This window comes from Perca flavescens, chromosome 18 (assembly GCF_004354835.1).
Source record: "Perca flavescens isolate YP-PL-M2 chromosome 18, PFLA_1.0, whole genome shotgun sequence".
Classification (NCBI taxonomy): Eukaryota; Metazoa; Chordata; class Actinopteri; order Perciformes; family Percidae; genus Perca; species Perca flavescens.
The window spans coordinates 30,061,012-30,083,568 of record NC_041348.1 but is presented as its reverse complement, the minus strand read 5'-3'; the positions used below and the strand labels follow the sequence as shown (position 1 = coordinate 30,083,568).

General features: G+C 40.9%; 1 protein-coding gene across 3 annotated transcripts in view; it reads left to right on the top strand.

The window, feature by feature from the left end:
- Positions 1-22,557, top strand: part of filip1b (filamin A interacting protein 1b) — a 45,845-nt gene that overhangs the window by 7,690 nt on the left and 15,598 nt on the right. The window contains exons 2-5 of one of the 3 annotated variants that reach the window (XM_028604703.1): positions 4,805-4,939; positions 15,538-15,811; positions 19,958-20,131; positions 21,954-22,132. In XM_028604703.1, the coding sequence (XP_028460504.1) occupies positions 15,545-15,811; positions 19,958-20,131; positions 21,954-22,132 (620 nt within the window). In that variant the 5' untranslated portion in view covers positions 4,805-4,939; positions 15,538-15,544. Of the gene's footprint in view, positions 1-4,804; positions 4,940-10,231; positions 10,255-15,535; positions 15,812-19,957; positions 20,132-21,953; positions 22,133-22,557 lie in introns of those variants that run through there. The other 2 variants (XM_028604705.1, XM_028604702.1) reach the window with 2 other exon arrangements.

The following is a 22,557-nucleotide window of genomic DNA, read 5'->3' as shown; positions in this document are numbered from 1 at the left end:
GGTTTGGTTATTGCCGCTGACAGGCTCAGATTAATATTGTAAGTATCTGACTTGTTTAACCAGAAACAGCTTTGCGATCACTAGCACTAAACCCACCAGACTCCATTTAAAAAAGCAATACTTTTAGCGTGTATAGAGCCAACATATTGTCACATGTAAATCAGTAAACCATCTGTTTATTTCAACCAAAACTAGAGTTGTGATAGTTGGAAAAGTGGAAAGACGACCCAAAACGGCTTTTCATAGTTTTATTTAGTTTCTGTCGGCTTTGAATTAACTGTATTTTACAATGCTAAAATGTATTTACATGATGTCTGGTGGGTTTAGCGAATGCAATTTTGCTGATGTTTTTATGTTTAAAAAAAGGATCTTACTTGTTAACAGAAAGGTCGACCTCCTTAGAAATCCTTTCCATGTTGTCAAACACTTTAATATTAATCTGAGTCTGACAGCGGCAAAACGAGCACTTTTGTGAAGGTAAATACAAGCTGGACAATAACCCTATTAACTTACTCTGTAGCTTGTTTCTCTGCTGCCGACAGCAGCGATCTCTCTTAATACTGGACCAATGTCAAAGATTGTTGTTCCCAACAGTCACTTAGACACAAACACATAGGAACACAGGGTCCAGATTGAAAAAAAAAACAAAGTTACCCTTTAAATACAAAACTGCAGTGTAAGAGAAAAAGAATTCCAGGAGTCAGGGTTGACTCTTGTGATGTTTTTCGTCACATTAGCTCAAATCTGTTTATGGGAAAGCAACAAGTCCTTTCAAGTTATCTTTGAATGTTTATTTTTTCTCAGTGAGACATCAAAAGAAGCAGCTAAGTCTCTTCTTCTCTCTCTTCCTGCTGCCAAATGACTTCTCCTCCTCTCTTTAGCAGATAAACCTTCCTGCAGGACTTGCAAATCCAAACCCCTGACCCGGTTTTCACGCCTGGTTTTACATTAAACTGGGCTGCATGTACGATTTCTATTTTCGTGGCAGCCTCTCCTCGGCCCTGCCGCTCACTCATCCGTGGAGCCTTAAGACCTCCATATAAGGTGGCAGGTAATGAGGGCAGGGTCGCTGCAGGCAGAGGCAGAGGTTGTCTGCACCATGATGCTGTAAATAAACTTCTATCTCATATCATTTCAATTAGGTAGCTTCTGCAGAAACCTTTCTAGCTGCTAGTGTTTCGCTAGCCTGGTCCTACCAGACTCTCTGGTACACTAGCCTGGTCCTACCAGACTCTGGTCCACTAGCCTGGTCCTACCAGACTCTGGTACACTAGCCTGGTCCTACCAGACTCTGGTACACTAGCCTGGTCCTACCAGACTCTGGTCCACTAGCCTGGTCCTACCAGACTCTGGTACATTTCATTTGTACAGAGAGTCTGCTTTATTTTAAAACTGGAAACAAACCCCGTCTCCTGGTTAAAAGCATAGTCCTGCGTTAGCTCCCTCATTGGCTGCATCCCAGGTTTTTAAATTGCATTCACTTTTCCTCCACTTGCTTCCCTTCCATTTGTCCATCCCATCGAGGACCACGCGTTTTTCAGGGGGGCGAGACGTCCTTTCCTCTGAAGTGTCTCGTGAATTCGTCAGCTGTTTGGGCGGTGTTCGTAACGGCTGTCAGCTGCACGGCTTCCAGAAAGGCTGCTTTCTGAATCCTATATCATAGCTCCTCGGAGATCCCTCCTCCATCCTCGCTCATAGCTCCTCGGAGAGATCCCTCCTCCATCCTCTATCATAGCTCCTCGGAGAGAAACCCTCCTCCATCCTTGCTCATAGCTCCTCGGAGAGATCCCTCCTCCATCCTCGCTCATAGCTCCTCGGGACAGGAAAAAGAGCAAAGATTATTTTGTGGGCATTTATTTTTCCAGGACAGCTGAGGACATGAAAGGGGAGAGAAAGGGGGAATGACATGCAGCAAAGGGCCGCAGTTCAGAGTCGAATCAGCGGCCGCTGTGTCGAGGAGTAAACCTCTAAATATGGGCGAACTCTTTACCCGGTGAGCTACCCAGGCGCCCTGGAATAAGATCTTTGAGACGGCCATCAACTGCGTTCAAGCGAGGAGCAAGGAGATATCAAATAAAAGAAGTGAAATCCAGCCCGTATATGGAACTTGGCACTCTTACACTTCCTCACATTACTTCCTGCTTTGCTCCCGTCGTAATTACTACGGCCACTAGAGGGCGCCCTCACTGTAAACTTAAAGATGAGTCGTAATTGATGCTTGAACAAATGACCTATGGGAGAGTTTTTCGGGGGATGACAGTCTTAACAAACCTGAGAGTATTGTGCAAAAATAGGTTTCACCATATCTTTCATCAAAAATGTAATATATGCCTGTTTTTTTTTGTCAGAAATGCATATTCATAGTGTGGGCGTACAACCCCAATGTTGCTTACGCTTAGATTTATAAGGACAAAGTAACCTTTCACCTCTTAAGATGAAAATGTAACAGGGGGACAAACTTGTTAAGCAGATATATTAAAGATGATCCCTCTTAAATCTCAAAATAGAAACAGTTTTACGAACATGGTCTCGTGATGTGGCGCTGAAGGCTTTTATTGACGAGCGGCCAATCATAATTGTTCTATTCTGGATGTTGCTATGACGTGCTAAAGATGGTAATGCAAGCCTGTAATGACATTCAAGCATCGACTGTAAGTGTCACTATTTTCAGCACGGGGGGTGCTTGATAGACTGATATTATTCAAGCACTGTACACTATGTTTCAGCCTGCAATGTTGAGTGCTTTCCCACCAAATCCTAAAAGCCAGAACAGCAATGTTGATGCACGAAAAACTCTGCTGATTTCTTGCACATATAGCCTGTGCATGCAACCTGCTTTTTTGTTGCCATATCATTCACCGTACAGGTTAATGTGCATGCGTACTTGTGTAGCCAGCGGTATCAAAGTGAAGGAACCCTGACTGGGTTAGAAAGGTTGTCTGGAACTGGATGGAGACATTGGAGTGCATTCAAGGCCCCCTTTATTATTATATACGAATAATTAATCAGTTCTTTTTTTTGTTCCTGTCAACTCCAGTTTGTCTGCTTCACTGTCCGACTCTCGTGAAGAGAAAAGCAGCTGGAGAAACGCTGTGAAACACAGGCGCAAACAATTACTTTGGTATGCACAGATGACAAGATAAATAAGCTGTGGCCTTGAGATAACGGGAGTATAAAACAGCACGAAGCACGTGAGGTCACGTTATCCAGTTAGCTGGGTATGACATCATCACAAAACCTTTTGACCCAACTCATTCTTTTATGATGTTGCGACGAAAAAAACTGATCAACATCTTCATAGATCAAATAAATGTTATAGAGCCGCTCTCAACTGCAAACGTTCCTCTCGTTTTAATGTTGGTATTGAATAGTTGGAACTGCTGATTGCACTAATTATTACAAATTTAACCAAGAAGTTTATGCAGATTCATGTGCCATCATTCCAGTTGGCAAAATAATCTCATCACCAAGGCCTCATTCAGTAGCTGTCTGGATCATATTACATGAGCTTCCTATAGAAACACTGCATGTAACTGTTGCATGCAGTGCTGTGTGAATCCTGAGTGAAGTTTGTTTACTATTCTGCCATGTTAACGTTAATTAACAAAGATTTATTAAAGGGGGTCAGCCCTATGTTCCCACATCCCAATGGTCCCACAGCCCTATGTTCCCACATTTCTAGGACATTTTCAAAATTAGGTCTTGTGTTCCTACATTTCCCTTCAAGGGTTAGGGTTAGGATGGGTTAGGGGTTAGGCGAACATAGGGCCTAATTTTGGAAAAAAATCTTAGAAATGTGGAAACTGTGGGAACATAGGGCCTAATTTAAAAAATAAAATCTTAGAAATGTGGGAACTGTGGGAACATAGGGCCTAATTTTTAAAACAAATCTTAGAAATGTGGGAACATAGGTCCTATTTTTTTTATCTTAGAAATGTGGGAACATAGGGCTGTGGGAACATAGGGCCTAATTTTTTTTTTTATCTTAGAAATGTGGGAACATAGGGCTGTGGGAACATAGGGCCTAATTTTTTTTTTATCTTAGAAATGTGGGAACATAGGGCCTATTTTTTTTTTTAAATCTTAGAAATGTGGGAACATAGGGCTGTGGGAACATAGGCACGCTCCCATTTAAGGACAACTGTAGCCTGTATATTACCCAAAGCCAGTGTTGTAAGCAACACAGTACAGATACTTTGTTATTGTAACAACGTTCCTACTCCAATACATGACCCCTAAGCATCTTCGTTACTCGTTACTTGCAGGAAATGTTTTTGTACGTTCGAGTGAAAGATTCTTCCCTGCAATTCTGTTTCTGTTTTCCTCTTAGTTGATGTCAGACTTTAAATTTGATGTTTAAGGTGTGGAAACCCTGAATATTCTGCTTTACTATAAAGAAGCCACTATGAAGTTTTTTTTTTACTTCTAATAATTAAGTACATTTAATATCAAAACATTACTTTTGATACTTTAGTTCAGTAAATGTCAGATACTTTAAGACTTAAAGACTCAAGTCATATTCTATAAAGAGACTTTAACTTCTACCAAAGTAATTTTCTGGTAAGATACTTGTACTTTTACTCAAGTATTGCTTTCAAGTACTTTATACAAGACTGCCCAACGCAAAGAGTGACTGGGGAAGTATTCAGGATTATAACAACAACCCTAAAATCCAAAACCAGGTGATCACTTTAATTAATAATTTCCCTGTCGGGAATGCACTGAAAACTGTGAGTCAGTAAAAGGCTGTTTGACCTGCTTGTGAACCAGAACTGCTCAGCAGTCGTGCATCTTTTCTCTTCAGATAGCTGAGCAAAACGTGCTGCAGCTAACTATCCCGGAGACTGTTTGAAAGTTGGAAACCTTGTTTTTTCATCCACTGGCCTCAGTAGCTGTTCCCCCCCCCAGACTTCTCTCATCACTCACACTGTTTTACAAGGTCAGTTGGATGGAAATAAACCTCCAAACACTCTGTGGCTCTTTGCCAGCTGAGCTCACAGATCGGACAAACTTTTGGTTGGTTGCTGGTGGAGGTTTCCCATTAAAAAGTATCTCATCTTACTGTGTTTGAGTTGTTGTAGCTGTTTGGATAACTGCTGAGAATTTAGAAACAATACATCAATATAGATGATACACTTTAAAAACGGATTTTGGAGGGTAGTAAATACAACACATGCAAATTGTTTAAATTTTACTGCAAATATATTAGTCAGTAAGCAAATATACAATAATGGGTAAATTCTACCTACATTACATATTTTATAACAGTAACATTTGCAGCCTAAACAAATATAATAAAATCTACCCCAAAATGATAGATGTCTGCAGTTCAAAGTGCACATGCGTCCGTGCTGGTTCTTGGCCAAGATCTATCGTTTCACTGGCGGGACACTGGAGTCAAGCTGTTCGGTTTAGCTAAGGTAAGATTCCTTTTTAACAGGTTACTGTGTGTAATAAACTTATTTAATGGTTGGTTTAGAGTGTATATTTGGCTTGCTTCTCTAGGCTGTTAACAAGTTACTCAATGGCAGTCTGTCATTAAAATTTAGCAAGCTACCGAGTGCCAGCTAGCTAGCTAATGCCAGAGTTGAAAGGCTAACGTCAGCTTCTAATGTTACTAAAACGTAGCAATGTGGAGATTGTTGGAAGAGATGTTAATGTTACTAAAACGTAGCAATGTGGAGATTGTTGGAAGAGATGTTAGTTACGTTACTTCAAACTAGCTAACGTTACCTGTCGTGGCATTTGACAGTGTCACAATGTAACGTTATTGCTTTCACGGCTGAACCATGTAGGCTCTAAATGTAAGCTAACTGTTAGCTAACATTACAGGTAATGTCACCTAACGTTGGCTAGGTAGCCGGATAGATACAGTAAGGTTACCTAATAGTATTGATAAGCCCCGACATTACCTGCTTTTGAGAAAATATATTTTAGGCCAACCTTAGCTACATAAAGTTTGGCTTACACAGCTTTCATCTTACCAAATCCGTTTGTTATTTAATATACAATACAATTGAGATAGGGGTGGATAAAAAAGGGTGAACTCAACTGTGAGGGCAGTGCAACAACTGGTCAGTCTCTGTTACACGCATATGCTAACTACAATACACAAATACACTGTAAATGAGGTGTGTGTGTATATATATATATTATTTTTTTAATAAGTGTAAAGAATTTGTAGAAATAAGTTAATCACTAAATGCATCTATTCACAGTCCCAATGTGTCGAGAGAGAAAAAGGGATGCAGTTGTTTGACGCCTCATTGAGTACCTTGGGGAACATCAAGAAGATCTCATCCAAGATTGCTAGGTATGTTATTAAATGATCGATCAATTCAAGGTATCACATGGTTACACATAGGGTTGCCCTGATACAATTGTTTAATTTCCGATAACACACACACACACACACACACACACACACATAAATATAGTACATAGAAACTGTGGATACTTGGCACAGCCACCATTATGGGACAGACATGCCACCCCTTCTAATGTCAGTTTAGTTTGTAATGAGGCAGGAGGTCTATCCACAATTAAAATCATAATGTAAATTGGTTATATTAATAATGCAGGTTTAAAATCATAATGTAAATTGGTTATATTAATAATGCAGGTTTTTAAACCAACATACTTTATGCAAAATTTCTCACATTACTGCTAATCAGTTACTAAAATAGGGTTTTAAAAACATTTGAGGTGAGAAATGGGCAATAAAGTGCTGATTATTAAAAACAAACTACTTGGGTTGATTTGGCTTAACCAAGAAAACATGATCAATAAAGGTATTGGGATAGTATCTTGTTATTGTCCTTAACTTAAAAGTGCATATTTTTGTTTCTTTTTTAAACATGGAGGATGAAAATGAGGACAACATGGACTAAACCATGAAGGTGCTTGTGATCCATAATCCTGCAGCCAAGGAGCATACAGCAGATGTGTTGATTGCGATGGAGGGAAACAAAGTGCTGAACGTGTGTGGAAACCGAACCAAGGCATGTGTGCTGTTGATGGGATTGATCTACGCTCTCAAACTTGAGTATTCCAAGAAGCTTGAGTATACTTAAAGTATTTCAGAAACTCTTTTGGTGCTTGACAGAGCAAAGGTGCTCAAGAAGGTCCAGAGCCTCAAAAGTAAGCTAATGATGAACTGTTTGTCACCGTATTCAGGCACAGACTGTTTCCTGGGAACTTACTGTTGGTGCTGAAGAATGCTCACTGTACAATGCAATCAGACAATTTCATCTCCCAAAGAGCAGTGTCACATTGAAATTCACTACATTCAAATAATGCATATCATCTCATGGATCAATGTTATTCAAAAGATACATATTGGTTGAGCAAGGACTGAACTCAGTGTGTTTCTGACTGGTACTAGGTTGTCTACTCATTTAACCAAAGGGACACGGTGTTGAGATGTGGAAAATGCTGTTTTTTGTTCAGGCACAGACTGACTGGTTATCTTCAACAATCCCATAAGGATTACAAATATCTGCATATGTTCCTCAAACATAAAAAAAATGTAAGATGTTCATGTTTGGTATAACAAACAAACTGGAATCCACATATGAAAGGTTTAAGAAACTTGTTTCAGTTGAATATGCAGAGTGGAGAGGGTTCTTTTGTACCTCCTCCTGTCCTTATTTTTTTGAACATTTCATTGATTAAAAGAAATTGACATGATCAAATATCTCCTGTGTCTGACAATAATTTTTTTTAAAGTAAAGTTTACCTTCCCTGAATAAGTAATGATTAATTACTCATATTGTTCAATTATTAATAACAATTATTAAGTATTAAGTGCTTACAATCAAGAGGTAATGTTACTTACTTTTTATAAGTAATCAGTTGTGTAATGTATTGAGAAATATTAGGTAGACTTTACCTAATTTCTTTTAGTGTATCATAGCTGTTAAATGTAGATATGCTTCACTCAAAACGTGGTGAAATCTACCCAAACAGACTGAGTGCAAATTGTTACCTCACATTTATTGAGTACCGTATTTTTTGGACTATAAGTCGCTCCGGAGTATAAGTCGCATCAGTCAAAAAATGCGTCATGAAGAGAAAAAAAACATATATAAGTCACACCGGACTATAAGTCGCATTTATTTAGATTATAAATACAAGAGTTATTCAACTACACAATAGCACACAGAACAATACGCTGAATACGCTAGGTGTCCGGTATGTTAACGTAACACATTAACAGTTATTGAACTATACAATAGCACACAGAACAACTAGCTAGCAGGGCGTGGAGCATGGAGGTATTAAAAGGCGTGGAGACGTAACTGCACCGTGAGCGAGCCCCTCCAGACTCCTTCCTCCACCTCTGGCCGTCTTGCTTTCAGCCCACGATTAGCCGATTAGCTTTCTTTGTTTTCTTCATTGCAGTAAGAGTCACCTTTTCGCCAGTCTCCCTCACAAGTTTCTCCCTCATTTCAAACTCTCTTTCTGCTGCTCGATTACCGTTTTCGGCTGCATATTTTACTACCTGCAGTTTGTTATCTCTTTTCTTTCTCAGTTGTCTTTAGGAGGAGCGTTCTGGTTGTCATAAGCCTAGAGCGCCCTCTCGCGGCTGTAGACGGCAATGTTTTCAGTATAAAATAACATATAAAAACATGTTAAATTATATATATTTTGATATATAAGTCGCACCTGACTATAAGTCGCAGGACAAATGTCTCCAGTTTAGCAGCTCTGAAACACCAAAGCAGTGTGAATGTGAGGTGTAAACGTAACAAAAGATATACATTTTTTAACCAAAATGTTGCAACGTAAAGGTAGGCTGATGAGGGAGTCAGGCAACTCAGTATAAAAGAGCGACAAAAGGGGACTTTAAGCAGCGGCCGTTGAAGGAATCGCTATGACGTTGCATAAAAATTCTACAGGTACAGTCACTCTCCGTATTAGACAGTTTGGCTGCAATGTCAAGAACCCGTTGTAATGTTTCACGACCACAGTAGCCATCCCTTTAACCGTTGCTGCTTAAAGTAGTTAAAGTCCAAGTATGGAGGAGGTCTTGTTTCAGTGTCAGACTTTCTGCATTTGTTCCTGGCCCTCAATGTGAAGTTTCCAGTGTTTAGTCTTCCTAGTGGTTCTGGATTGTATTTTGTTGCCTGCCTAATTTTTGGATGCAGCCCATGTACCAGAGAAGTCAAGCAATTTTGTGCCGATACTATTGGTGTGATGAGATTTAATTTCAGGAGCTGCACGAAAAGAAATAAATGCAGAGTTTTCCTGAACAGATTATCCTGCAGATCTGTTCTCCGAGGAGAAAGGAGTTTCGGTCCAGTGAAGTGTGAAGTCACGGGCATTTAGGGAATTGAAATCTGTGATTAAATCACTTTTACCGCTAGACAGATCTAACAAATCATGATCCACATTTGACTGAAATATCAAACAGTGGATTAATGACGGGAGTATATTTGTTTTGGCTCTGCTGTAAAGTTACCAACGTCCTCCTCCTGGCTCTCAGGACTCTCTATCTGAAGCCCTTCTGCAGCACAGATGACTGACTGCATTACTTTCCCCCTTATAATGAGTTATAGTGACAGGTCAGACCTCTTTAAACCTCCTCAAGCTGATCGTTCCCTTATATAGTAATATTTCAATCTACATGCCTAAATCATGTTGCACATGAAAAGCATGAAGTTTGAAGAACTATAAAGTTGAGCTGGTGACTTTGGATCGCTGCCATCACTCCGAAAGCAGACCAAAGGGAGCTCTGCACAGTTGCATTAAAGCCATATTGTATCAAATGTAATATTAACCAATTTAGCCTGCTGACTTTACATTAGCGGCGAACCTGAGTCTATTGACTCCGATGGGAGAAGAGAATATGAACATTATTCTTTCGCTCCATAGTCACCAAAGTAAATATTGGACCCGTTTTTCACAAGGTACATCCCCAGAATGTTCTCACACTTTTTGTTCTCACACATTTTTCAGACTGACAAATCCGGAGAAATGTACTCTGTTTGAGCCAGATCTGGCTGACGTCAACTGACATTCTCCAACGCTGACAGATACTGGCTATCTGACAAGCTAGCGCTGTTTCGAAACCTTTTATTTTACCATAATTAGCAGTTTGGGACTTGGTAATACGTTTCACCAGTAGTTATGGCTGGGATTTTTCTGAAAACCCAAATTTATCTGACTTGGCCTCAAGTAATGCAGAAGTGCCTAAAAAAATGTAAACAAATGGACACATCAACTCAAGTCAGCTATAATCTTCTGTTCAAGGTAATTAAACCCAAATTTAAAGGATAACGTTCTATATTGCCACAGTATTTCTATATATAATTTACTCTGCAGTCATCGTTGTAACGTGAAGTGCTAAACATCTTATGCCTATCTACCAACAAACATGGCAGCCGCAGGGTGAGTCAGCACCTGGAAGCTAAAATGTGTTTGATAGACTGTTAAGCTCCGAAAAGAAATAGCCCTACTTTTAGCTGGCTAATTGTCCCCAATGCTAACATGCTCTTGTAGTACAATTAGCCAACTATGACATGGCAGATGTCATCTTTGTTTTTATCATGAGTCTTGTGTAATGATGCAGCTATAATGTAAAAAAAAATAAAAAGATTAAACAATTGAGGCCAGACATGCTAGCATGATCTATATTTACCCGAGGACACGTCTCTAATATATCATTACAATACGAGCTAAATACAAAGAAACACGACCCAGTGGCTGTTTACTGCTCTGCTGTTTTTGTCTCAGAGATTGACCGTACGTGACCTCTATTTAATTACCAACTGTTTAGGCGACGTAAGCTAGCGTGATTAACATGCGCGGCTGTTTATTTACAACAACTGGTGTTGTGGAGGAGTGTGAGAGCTGCAGCTGTGAGGGACCTTGGAGTTTCTGGAATCCGCTGATGGATCATTAAGTGATATGGAGTATCCCCTTGTTGGACTCCAAACAACACAAGTGGGGAGACCCTAAAAATACCCCTTTTAAAATTTCACCAAACAAACAGCTGCGTCCGTTACACAGGGTCCAGCCCACAAATAGAGGCGAAGGACAGACGATACGTTTCAGTGTAGTAAATAATAATAATAATAATAATAAGACATTTTATTTAAAGGCGCCTTTCTCGAAACTCAAGGACACCATACAGGGGTACATAAGACATTTAAAAGCAGCAAAAAAATAAACAATAAAACAACAATAAAAACAACAGAAAGAGGCAGAGCAATTGACATCAAGTGGAATAAACAGTTCACCAGCAGGGATCTTTTCTCAACCTGATGAGATGAACGGACCACTCACTGGGCTAATGTTGGTCGTATTACCGCTAACGTAAACAGGTGAAACTGGGCAAGCTGTTCCGGAGACGTTAAAAGTGTTGTTTACATGCTCTGTTAGCAAAGCTAACACAACCGAGTCATGCTAATATTAGCATAACACATACTGGCTGTGTCTCATTCCGCATACTTCCGTCAGTACACTGCTAATGTGCACTGACAACTTAAGCTATAGTGCCCACTTTCGATGGTTAGCATTGTCCCAAAAGGAACACTTATGTTAAGACACTTACTGGAAATGACGAGCGGCATGAGCGTGACGAACGCAAAACATGGCAGCTGATTGGACGAACGCGTCACGAGGGTCTGGCTGCTCCCGAATTTCAAAAGAGACCATAATGGCGGCTCGTTTGGAATACAATCTCGTATTTTACGAAAAATAGTTCACCGAAACGTGTTTATGAAAACATTTTAAGCGAGAAATAGACCATACAGTTGCTGAATCTGTCTGTTTTTTTGATCGACAAAGGTCAGTTTAAAAGATTTTGTCAGATTTTGAGAGGAGGCGAGCCGGCCGCTCCTCATTTGCATACAGTAGCCTGGATTCAACTTGCCGACGTCCCTGGTCCCTCCCCTGTAGTGTTGCCAACTTAGCGACTTTGTCGCTAGATTTAGTGACTTTTCAGACCCCCTTAGCAACTTTATTTCAAAAAAGCGACTAGCGCCAAGTCTGGCAACTTTCTGTAGAAATATAAGTTGTAATTGCTGCTTGAACAAATGACCCATGGAGGCGTTTTTCAGGGGAGAACGGTCTCTGACTCCCAATCAGTGTTCCAGTTCTTCCCAAAGGTGTTGCATGGGGGTTGATGTCAAGTTCTTTAACGCCAAACTTGGAAAACATTTCTTTATGGAGCTGGATTTGTTCCACGAAGTACTATTTTCAAAAAATATCATTGTATGCTGTAGCATTGAGCAGCCCCAGACCAAAAGCACAAGATGTCCACATGCCTTTGGCCGTAGAGCACAAGTCGGCAGAGGTTTGAAATAACAAACATTTTAAGGGAGCTGGTGGAATTTGTGTATTTGTGAGCGGACTGTTTTGGTGACGGACAAACCCTCAAAGGGGAATCTATCGTCAGTGCTTGACTGTTCTTCACTGATGAGGTCACTCTGTGAAATGACTCCTTGAATCAGAGTTCCTCGCTTGTGACGGTAAACTGTTCACGTGGATCAGTTTGTTTATCTGGGACTCTATACGACACCGCGCTGGCATGTCGACTCTCAGTTAAAATGAGAAACTTTTTGACAAACACTTGGCAATCCGGATGAAACCTGTACACAAACCGTCTCTATTTACAGACCTCATGTTTGCTCACTTTTTCAGTTGCAGGATGGTTTTAGGCTTTTAACAATCACTTAAATCTCAATTATGTTATTTCCAACAAAACGTTAATGCGATTTCAGCCTGTCCAATAAGTTACACAACTATGATATTTCTAAAACCTTGAATTATAAATGGCAATAAATTTCAGTTGAATTTTCTGGATAGAAGCTGAATAATTTTGTATATCCTTTGGTTTGTTCCTCAACATACTGGAATAAAAATGGATGTCAACATCCTGCAAAATCCCAATGAAACTAAAAAACAACTTTGGTGTTTTAACTCATTAGCCATTTGAACATTTTATTACTCTTGCAATTTATTGTATTTTCATATTAAACTCCCTTCCTCCACCTTCCTGAAAGCAGTCTCTTAATAGGCAACTTTATGTTTCACGCACCACCTTTAATGACCAACAGCCGATTTAGGAAAGATTGTACGTAAAGCATTCTACAGTGTTGCATGTCTTTGGGAAGCAGAAAATCACATACTGAAATGTCGGTTGATATAAATATCTCATATATCTCTCTCAATATCTCATTTGACATGAGTATGGCAGCTTAACAAAAATCCTCTTCCAGCAACCGGATTCAAAAAGCCATTGGATCCAACTTGATAAAAACTGAAAAGGAAGGAATGAAAGTATTGGGAAAGACGAACTCAAAAGCAAAACACATAATATCAAAACTCTTAACTCTTAACGTTAGCCGGCGACAAAGAGGGAGAGCAGCTACAATTGGTCTGGGACATCATGACAGAATTGATGCACTGTAATCAAGAACCATTTCTTAATTTGTATTTAAAACCACAAAGTGTATTTGCATGTGTGTGCTTGATAATATTGAGATAATATTAAGACAGACAGAGCTTGTTATTGACTCCACATGTCCTCAAAAGGTTCCTCCTCCTAAGCTTAAACCTTCCAGCTGCTGCTTCAGGCTTGTCTTGGCTTTAGATGTGGCCCACCAGCTCTCCCAGTGACTCTTCCAGTTATTCTCCCAGTTCACCGGGTCTGGCCGTCAGAATGAAGACTGTGGTTTTGACGCGTGGGAGATCTTGGCATCTCCCCTGAAACAACTATTAATAACAGGCCGCGTTAACGTGGTTGCTACCACTTCACTGCCAGGATTCTCTCTAGCTGAGTCACGGTCTGCTTTCATCCAGACCTGCAGCCTCTGGGAACTTTGGCCTCTTTCAGATCCAATAACTTGTTCCTTTGTAAGGAACCCCATCTCCCAATATCAGCCCAGCTGTCAGTGTCATCGTTATTTGTTTGGCTTCTACAACTTAAATTAAGTGTGAAGTAGTGACCGTCCAGTGGTGGAAGAGGTACTCAGATAGTTGTGAGCTATTGTCCCATTAAAGTCCTGTAAAAAAAATCATGCTGGTGCTTTTGCATGTTTTACCCACTATGTGTTGCCCTGTTTTACATAACTGCCACACATTTCCCTAATCATACTATTATTTTTTTTTAGATTCATCTTTCAGGCCGCTCTTGGTAAAATATCCTTTCAGTATGCAATGGAAACCACCTTGCAGAATTTGAAACTTTGATAGGTAAGATAGGTAATCCATCATGGTTTCTTGTCAAAGTCGTGCTATCATCACATGCGAGTGTGCTTTTGTGGTTAAAAAAAATTCAAGTGAGTCAGTCAAAATGTTCAGACTAGGCTGCCAAAAATTACTGCATTAATGGACTGCTGGAACATCAAACAATGACGTGAAACAATAAGAAAGTATAGACACTGGCTTAGGATAATGATGAATTGTAGTTAATGAACACACCACCAGTGAGTTTCCTGAAAGGAAATTAATCCAGTGGCTGCTTGGAGGATAGGAAAATAGTCTAAACATATTGTAGTAAAGTCTGCTCAACAAGTCCTCCAAACCATATGACAATATAAGTAATGTATTCCTACCTAGTCTATATCAATGTTTCACTTCTGGGATTGTTCAGGTGAGAACTCCCGCCAGAAATCCCGCTGGATGTCCCTCATTTCGGCCAGATGTCCGTCCCCTTCCTCTTTCTTTGTGTTGGCGTTCTAACCTCCGGTGTATTTCTGAGGACTATGGTTAACTGCTCCTCAGATCTCTGCAGGGTAAATCCAGACAGCTAGCTAGACTATCTGTCCAATCTGAGTTTTCTGTTGCAGGACTAAAACAACCTTTGAACGTACACATGTTCCACCAAAACAAGTTCCTTCCCGAGGCTATTTTGCAGATGCAAAGTTGCTCTGCCCAAGACGATTGTGATTGGTTTAAAGAAATGACAATAAACCAGAGCACGTTTTTCTCCCATCCTGGAATCCTGTGTGGACTAGCCAGACCCTCCTCCGCAGCGAGACTAATTCCTCCCCTCTAATATGACCCACAGGAGTGTTTTCCGTACTCATATCTAAATCAGAGAACGTCAGTCGCATTTGAACGCAACGGTCACGGTTTTAATCAAGTCGTTAACTTTGTAAAACGGTCACAGTTTGCTTAGGTTTAGGCACCAAAACTACTTAGTTAAGTTTTGAAAAAACATCATGGTTTGGGTTAAAATCAGACCTTACATCACTTCCAGTTACACACATGAAGCTAACTGTAAAGTTAAGGAAAACATCACGGTTCTCATGGGACATGAACCCTGGTCTCTTAGGTGAAAGTCCTGTTTGTTTGCCTCCTTATGCACAACTTGGCATTTTTATACTCTGTCACATCACTTTTCTGCTCTGCCTCCCATCATTACTATGGCCACTAGAGGGCGGCGCTACTACAAACTAACTTATGTTATAGTGTTGCTTGAACAAACGACGTATGGGGGCATTTTTTTTTTCGGGGGAAGACAGTAGTGTGCTTTTCTAGGATCACTGTTTTATGTATTGGCATCTATTTTGTTTCCACTCAGAGGTAGAAAATGCGATCCAGGAACTGCACCATGGAGGGTCCAGATGACGGACAAATCCAGCCCACTAAAGGCTTCATCAAGCAGGAAGTGGAGAACAAGCCAGAGCTCACAAAGAGGAAGATGAAGGTCCAGCGAGAGGAGAAGGACGGGAGGACGGCGGGGTCAGCTAAGAAACTTCAGAAACCTGCAGAGAGCAGGAAGGCAGCAGCAGCAGCACGGGATCTGTCAAAGAGGGACCTGCTGCACCTGCTGGGAATCATGGAGGGAGAAGTTCAGGTACGAATCAGTCTGGGACTTCTGTCAACCTCTGATTACTTTGATGACAAGTCTAAGCCCCACTGTCAGATCATCATCCTTTAAGTCTTTAACCTCACCAAACCCTCAATTTAACCCAACCTGAACTACTACAGTTGCAAAATGGGAGGAACTGCTGGTTCTGAAATCATTTTTGTCTCTTTGTAAAATAGCATTTGTAAGCGTTTAATGTTTCTCAACAAGGGTTCAAAATTAACTTTTTCATCTACCAGCCAAATGGATAGTCAACGTTCAAATTTTACCAGCTACTCAATGGATTACCATTGTTTTTTTTTTTTTGCTGATGAGTGAAGCAAAACCAGCAGCTACTTGCATAATTGACCAGCATTTGGCTTGTAGATGGTGCTAATTTTGAACCTTGTTCTCAACATACTTGGATAAGTTAAAGCTGCACTTATCAATATTTTACATTAACCATTTGGGGTGGGAATCTAGCCTGGTTGACACCAGACCCTTCTCAGTTGTAACTCAACCGGCGAGCATGTTGCATCGTGTAAAACACGCCTCAATGGTTGTGATTGGTGCCTCGATCCAAAAAAATTGGAAATGGGCTCGAATGGACTCTTGGACAGACGGACATGCAGAGCAAATCTCAAATTTGCTGGAAGTTCGTCAGGGTTTTCCCAGGCTAGTGGGAATCTCTAGGCATTTCACGATTTGATTCAATTTGATTTGATTCCGACTCTGAGTGATACGATGCAATCGATGATACAAACCATTGTCGTTATCTCTCCAAAACTGAAGAAATAGCCTAGCTTAGAAGGTAAACAAGATGCACGTTTGTGTCTGTTACATTTTACCATCTAACTGGTTCAGCCGTAAGCATAATCATTGTAGATCCTATACAAAGTCATCTCGGCTGTAAAAGGTCTTCAAAGCTTTTGGGAGTGGTTAATTTTGGCTTGAATTATGTAAGTTTAAAGTATGTGTGGTCTGTATCCACAACGTTTCACTTCCCGGATTTCTCTGTTGCCGTCGGAAATTCTGTCAGATGTCCTTTTTGGCCGGATATCCGTCCTCTTCCTCCTTCTTTGTGTTGGCGTTCTAACCTCCGGTGGATTTGTGAGGACTATGGTTAACTGCTCCTCAGATCTCTGCAGGGTAAATCCAGACAGCTAGCTAGACTGTCTGTCCAATCGGAGTTTTCTGTTGCACGACTAAAACCACTTTTGAACGTACACATGTTCCACCAAAACAAGTTCCTTCCTGAGACAATTGTGATTGGTTTAAAGAAATGCCAATAAACCAGAGCACGTTTTTCTCCCATCCTGCTGTGTGGACTAGCCAGACCCTCCTCTACAGCGCTGTGGAGAAAGGTCTGGCAAAGCGAGACTAAAGTATGTGTAGCTGTTGGGACTATTAACTCCCCAGTGAAGAATTGAAAATAGGCTGCATGCTGGGAAGAGATGTTTCTAAAACCCAGACATTTCAGAAGCTGGTGAAGTAAATGTGAAGTCATTGGACTTAAACAGCTTCTTGGCTCTTTAATGACTTGCTAATTTACAGTTTCATCGCTTGGAGAGCCGGGGAATCGGGGACTTTTGTTATTAATTGAGATGACTAAGGATGCTCATTAGACAACTTGTTTACCATGCCAACTGAAGACTAAAAATGACTGAAAATAGTCCATTTAGTCAGTTATTTTCTTTGCAAAAGCATCCAGTAAATCATTATTTTCCCTAAGGCAGCGAGAGGAAGCACCTGCAGCTTACTGTCATAAACCATAAATACAGCAGAGCATAAGTGCTGAGACATATTGCTGTCTCTCAGTGTGTGATGGGTTGGATTTTGAAAATAGCCTCTGCCGGTGTGGATACAGCCCACCGGCGGCTGCTGGGTTCCAGTCTGATAATGATTTTCTAATGGAGGCACATTTATAACATCCTCTCCAGAGAGGCAGGAAACTGCTGCCTCACCCTCCGTTTCCATTCTGTGTTTGGGCGTGCTAAATATTTTCCATTAGCGATGGGACAGAGAAATACACAAGACGGAGCAACATTTCACACAGTGCCGTCAGAGGAGTAAAATTCTAATCACATGCTCAACGGCCATTTTAATTCCAGGGATAAGCGCCAGACAGAACAACAGTGTCTCTGCAAAATAGCCTCGGGAAGGAACTTGTTTTGGTGGAACATGTGTACGTTTAAAGGTGTTTTTAGTCGTGCAACAGAAAACTCAGATTGGACAGATAGTCTAGCTAGCTGTCTGGATTTACCTTGCAGAGATCTGAGGAGCAGTTAAAGGCACACTATGCAAGATTTGTACCTTAATATAACAGCTTCGAAGTAATTTCGATGGTAAACAAACTCAAAGTAGGGCGAATCATCCCGATAGCAAAGCAGGGGGGGGACGCCACAATGCAGGTTTGAGAAGTGGCGCCCCTTTTATATCTTGTCACGTACTGTACATTAACAACATATAAGAAACAGCCTCTATGGAAGACACTAGCATGCATTTCAGACGTGAATCATAGCAGAGTCGACGAAGAAAACGAAGAAAGCGCAGCCGGAAGAGTCAAGGAAAAGAAAACGAGAAACTGACCATGTGAGGAACCGGACAAGAGTCCCACTCGGTCAGGCTTTCACTCGTTGATGAGCGCTAAAAAGCAGCAAAGGTAACGTTAAATACAAGTACTGACAAAAATGGAAATTGCATAGTATGCCTTTAACCATAGTCCTCATAAATCCACCGGAGTTTAGAACGCCAGCACAAAGAAAGAGGAAGGTGACGAACAACTGGTCGAAATGAGGGACATCCGGCGGAAACCTCACCTTATTGATAACGATATTGTAGCCTGTAAATTTCCTCCTAAATGTATAATATGGATTATGCATTACAGTACAATGTCTAAAAATCTAGAAATCTGTCATTTTATTCAACGGTCCGTGTCATCTTTGTGCATGCATCAGCATTGTAGATAGGTAGATAGACAGACAGACAGACAGACAACCTTTATTGTCATCGTACATGCTAACATATAACAGAATTTGGGGAGCTCTTCTCTTAGTGGCTGTCTGCCAGAAGCTGTCCATTTTTAAGCCTTATTTTTACGACACACTTTTGAGATCTTGGTGGAGTTTAACTCTCTATTTCAACCGGATCAAGGATTTGAATCTTCGGACGTCTGGATCTTAAGTTACCAGATAAACAAGATGCAGGTTTAAGGATGTAGTTTAGGGGTTAATTTATCTGACCACAGCACAGAAAGAACAATGAAGACAAAAGCAATCCTAGAGCCCCCCAAAAATAATGTCTTTATGAGTAAAATGATCCTTTTGTTGCCTCAGCCTCGGAGGTGAAAGCAGATCATCCTTTGTGCACAGAGAGAACAGGGATGATCCGGTGTGTTTATATGGAGATAAGGGTTTGAGACTGTGTCATGTCCTTGTTGTATGTGAAGAGGCAGAGCAGAGTGAAGGAAACGGCTCCCTCTCCTGGCGCAAACCTGCCTTTCTCTTTGTGCATGTGTGACGTCAGCGTGAAAGGAGTCGATGAGGTAATATCTTGGACGCACGTGGGCGCAGCATCACATTCAGATGATGTTAGCAATGATTGTAACTCAGCTCGTGTCTGAGCATCAGTGTGCTGTTAAAACGCCCGCACATAAAGGCTGGAACACAAACTGTACATCTTTTTACCTCGCCTGTTTAGCTCTGGGCGTTTATAGTGCTTCAACATGAAGGTATACTGCTAATGTGCATCCTGTAAACCTTTTAAATGCTTATATTTGAGAATTGAAGCCACCTTTAGCTGATGCTGTTCTTTAATTGTAATAACCCTTAGATAGAGATAAATTAGAAGATAAAAGTGTTTCCCTCAGATGTGTGAATCATCTTTTAAAAAACTTGATAGAAAAGTAGTTTAGTGAAGCTTTTTTCCAACTTCAAATCTTTCCCAATTTCAAATGATCAAATGAAACTTTGTCAACATCAGTTTTACCTAAAAAGATCATCTTGTCTGTTTGTTCATCTCACTATAAAATGGGATTGTCAAGCAGACAAACTGACCAACACATGTATATAATAACAGATCCATACTTGGATTTTTTTTCCCCCACCCCTAGCATTAAAGATAAAAAGCTTTAAAGACTGTGTTGTGTCTCTCCAGGCCAGAGAGGACATCATCGGCCTGCTGAAGTCGGACAGAACCCGACCAGAGACTCTGGAGGCTCAGTACGGCTCGGCCTACCCCACCAAACCCCTGCAGGCGCTGCAGAGAGACGGACTGCTCACCCACTACAACAACCGCACTGACGACGTGTACGAGAAACCCATGGCCGAGGTGAGACAAGAACATACTTACAACAATGGACAGCAGGAGAGTTATGCACTTCGTATCCACATGGGTCATCAATAGTAATACATTCATAAGTAGGGTTTGGGCCTCTATAAAAAACAAAACTTGTGCATATTAAAAGGTGCTGTAGGTAGGATTGTGAAGATACACAACTTCTCAGTTCCTCCCCCCTTTCCGCTAAAGCCCAAAACGGTCTCCTAAGCCCCTCCCCCCACAAGGGAGAATAAATGTGTGTGCATGAGCAGTGACTGACATGCAGTTAGACACCCCCCACTGGCCGTGATTGGTGCATCTGAACAAGGAGTGGTGTATTTTTGAAAATCGCACTACAGGCTGTAAGTGGTGCCAGCTTTTTAAATGACCTGCTTCATATAGTTCTACTGGAACATAGGGTCAGTTTCAGCAAATATGACAGAAAGTTAGTTTTATAAGTCTTACCTACTGCACCTTTAATGTTTGGGATCTTTGATCGGATTCAAAACCAAATTTTTCAAAACAATTACAAACAACTCCAATGAAATAAACGATTCCATTGGAATCGTAATTCTTGAAACGATACCTAGTAGAAACCGTTTCTCGATGCCCAATCCTACTGATTAGTTTGTTACGTTTGAGGAAATAGCGAGACCAGATATTTCACTTCAGTCAGGAAAGTCACGTTGAGGTTTTAACCGAAGAGCGACACAGTAGTGGATAGAAACTTACATTCGTTTGCATTTCCTTTTGCCAATTCTTTGTAAATTCAGATAAGATTTGCACCACAATTGGAAGGAAACTTGACTAATTTTGGTGTTCTCTCTCTCTATATATATTTGAATTGGACATTACTTCACTTCCTGAAGGTAAAGCACATTCCTTAAAGGTGCCCTGCCACACAAAACCGTTGCATTTGCATTTTTTTAAATCTGTCAGGTCCATATGTGTTTGTGTCATGTGGTTAATGTGAAAATGAACTGCTACCTCCTCTGTCAGCTCTAGTCACTAAACAGAAATAAGAGGAGAAATCAGACCAATCACAAAAGCTGGTCAGTCTGACATCATGTTGCCTGAGCTCATTACTATTCATTAGCTCGCCCAGTTGCGCTGGGTAAAGGATTCTGACAGCCAGGCTCTCATTGGCTAGCTGTTAGCCAATCAGAGTCAAGTAGCTTAGCTCGTTGAAAATTTATGAGAACTGGTAAAAATCGACTCTTCCTGTAGGCTTTCTATACCACGCTAGAATGGCTTGAAACAAGGTAACCAAGGCATTTTTTCCACAAAAAATGTTACAGAGTCCATGGTAGAACTTCCGACATTACCACAAAGTCATGAAATATGTGTGGCAGGGCACCTTTAAGTAAAATCTTTTATTTTCAAATAGGAGTCAAACCCCGTTCTCTCGGTTAAAACTCCAGAAAGTCAGAAACTGATCATATACATTAACAGTTTTAAAATAAAAAATAAAGTGTGTCTTTATTTTGCTGACAGTACTGTATTTCAGTACAGATTTGAAGTACTTGCACTTTACTTTAAATCACGTTCTTTTGTGTGTTGAATAGCAGTGGTTCCTTTTTGAAAATGTAATTTTCCATGCTCGTTGAGGTCTGCAGGGTGTCTTCAAAAGGCCGAACAATTGCAAATGCAGTTGGCGTGAATAAAGCTGGTAATTGTGTGGAAAGAGTCTCTCTGCTCATTGTTATCCCGCACACACACAACATCACCATAACCGTAGCTAATGGTTGGGGATATTGTGCCGGCCGGCCGAGCAGATGTGGTGTCAGGCTCTGAGTTGTTGTTAATAATGAGTGTTGACGTGTTTCTCCGTCAGTTGGACCGTCTGGAGGACAAACAGAAGGAGACGTACAAACGCATGTTGGAGCAGCTGCTGCTGGCAGAGAAATGTCACCGGCGCACCGTCATGGAGCTGGACAACGAGAAACGCAAACACTCAGACTTCATGAACAAGAGCGACGACTTCACCAACCTGCTGGAGCAGGAGAGGGAGAGGTGAGGGCCCAGTGTGTGTGTGTGTGTGTGTGTGTGTGTGTGTGTTAGAGGTGCGTTTATATGGTTGGATCATATTCAGGATTTAGGCTGGATAGCCTATCATCTGAAACTTTTAGATGGTAGCTTAAAAAAAAACAACATACTTACCTGTACATACTACCTGATTCTACCCGACAAAAGAAGCCAAAGTTCTCAAATGTAAAAGAACAAGGCCACCATTATTCGTTTGCCTTCTTATTTTTCGGAAATGAAGCGGTGTTCTGTTCCACAGCACACATAAAAAGTACTCTCTGCTCCCTGTTCTGGGAAGTAAAGGGAACTTCCCACAAAGGCTAAATCCCAAGTGTCTTTTTTTGATATCTCCTCGCTCCTCGCTTGAACCGAAAGTCGCTCTGGCCCTCATCGTGAAGGCCGTCTCAAAGCTC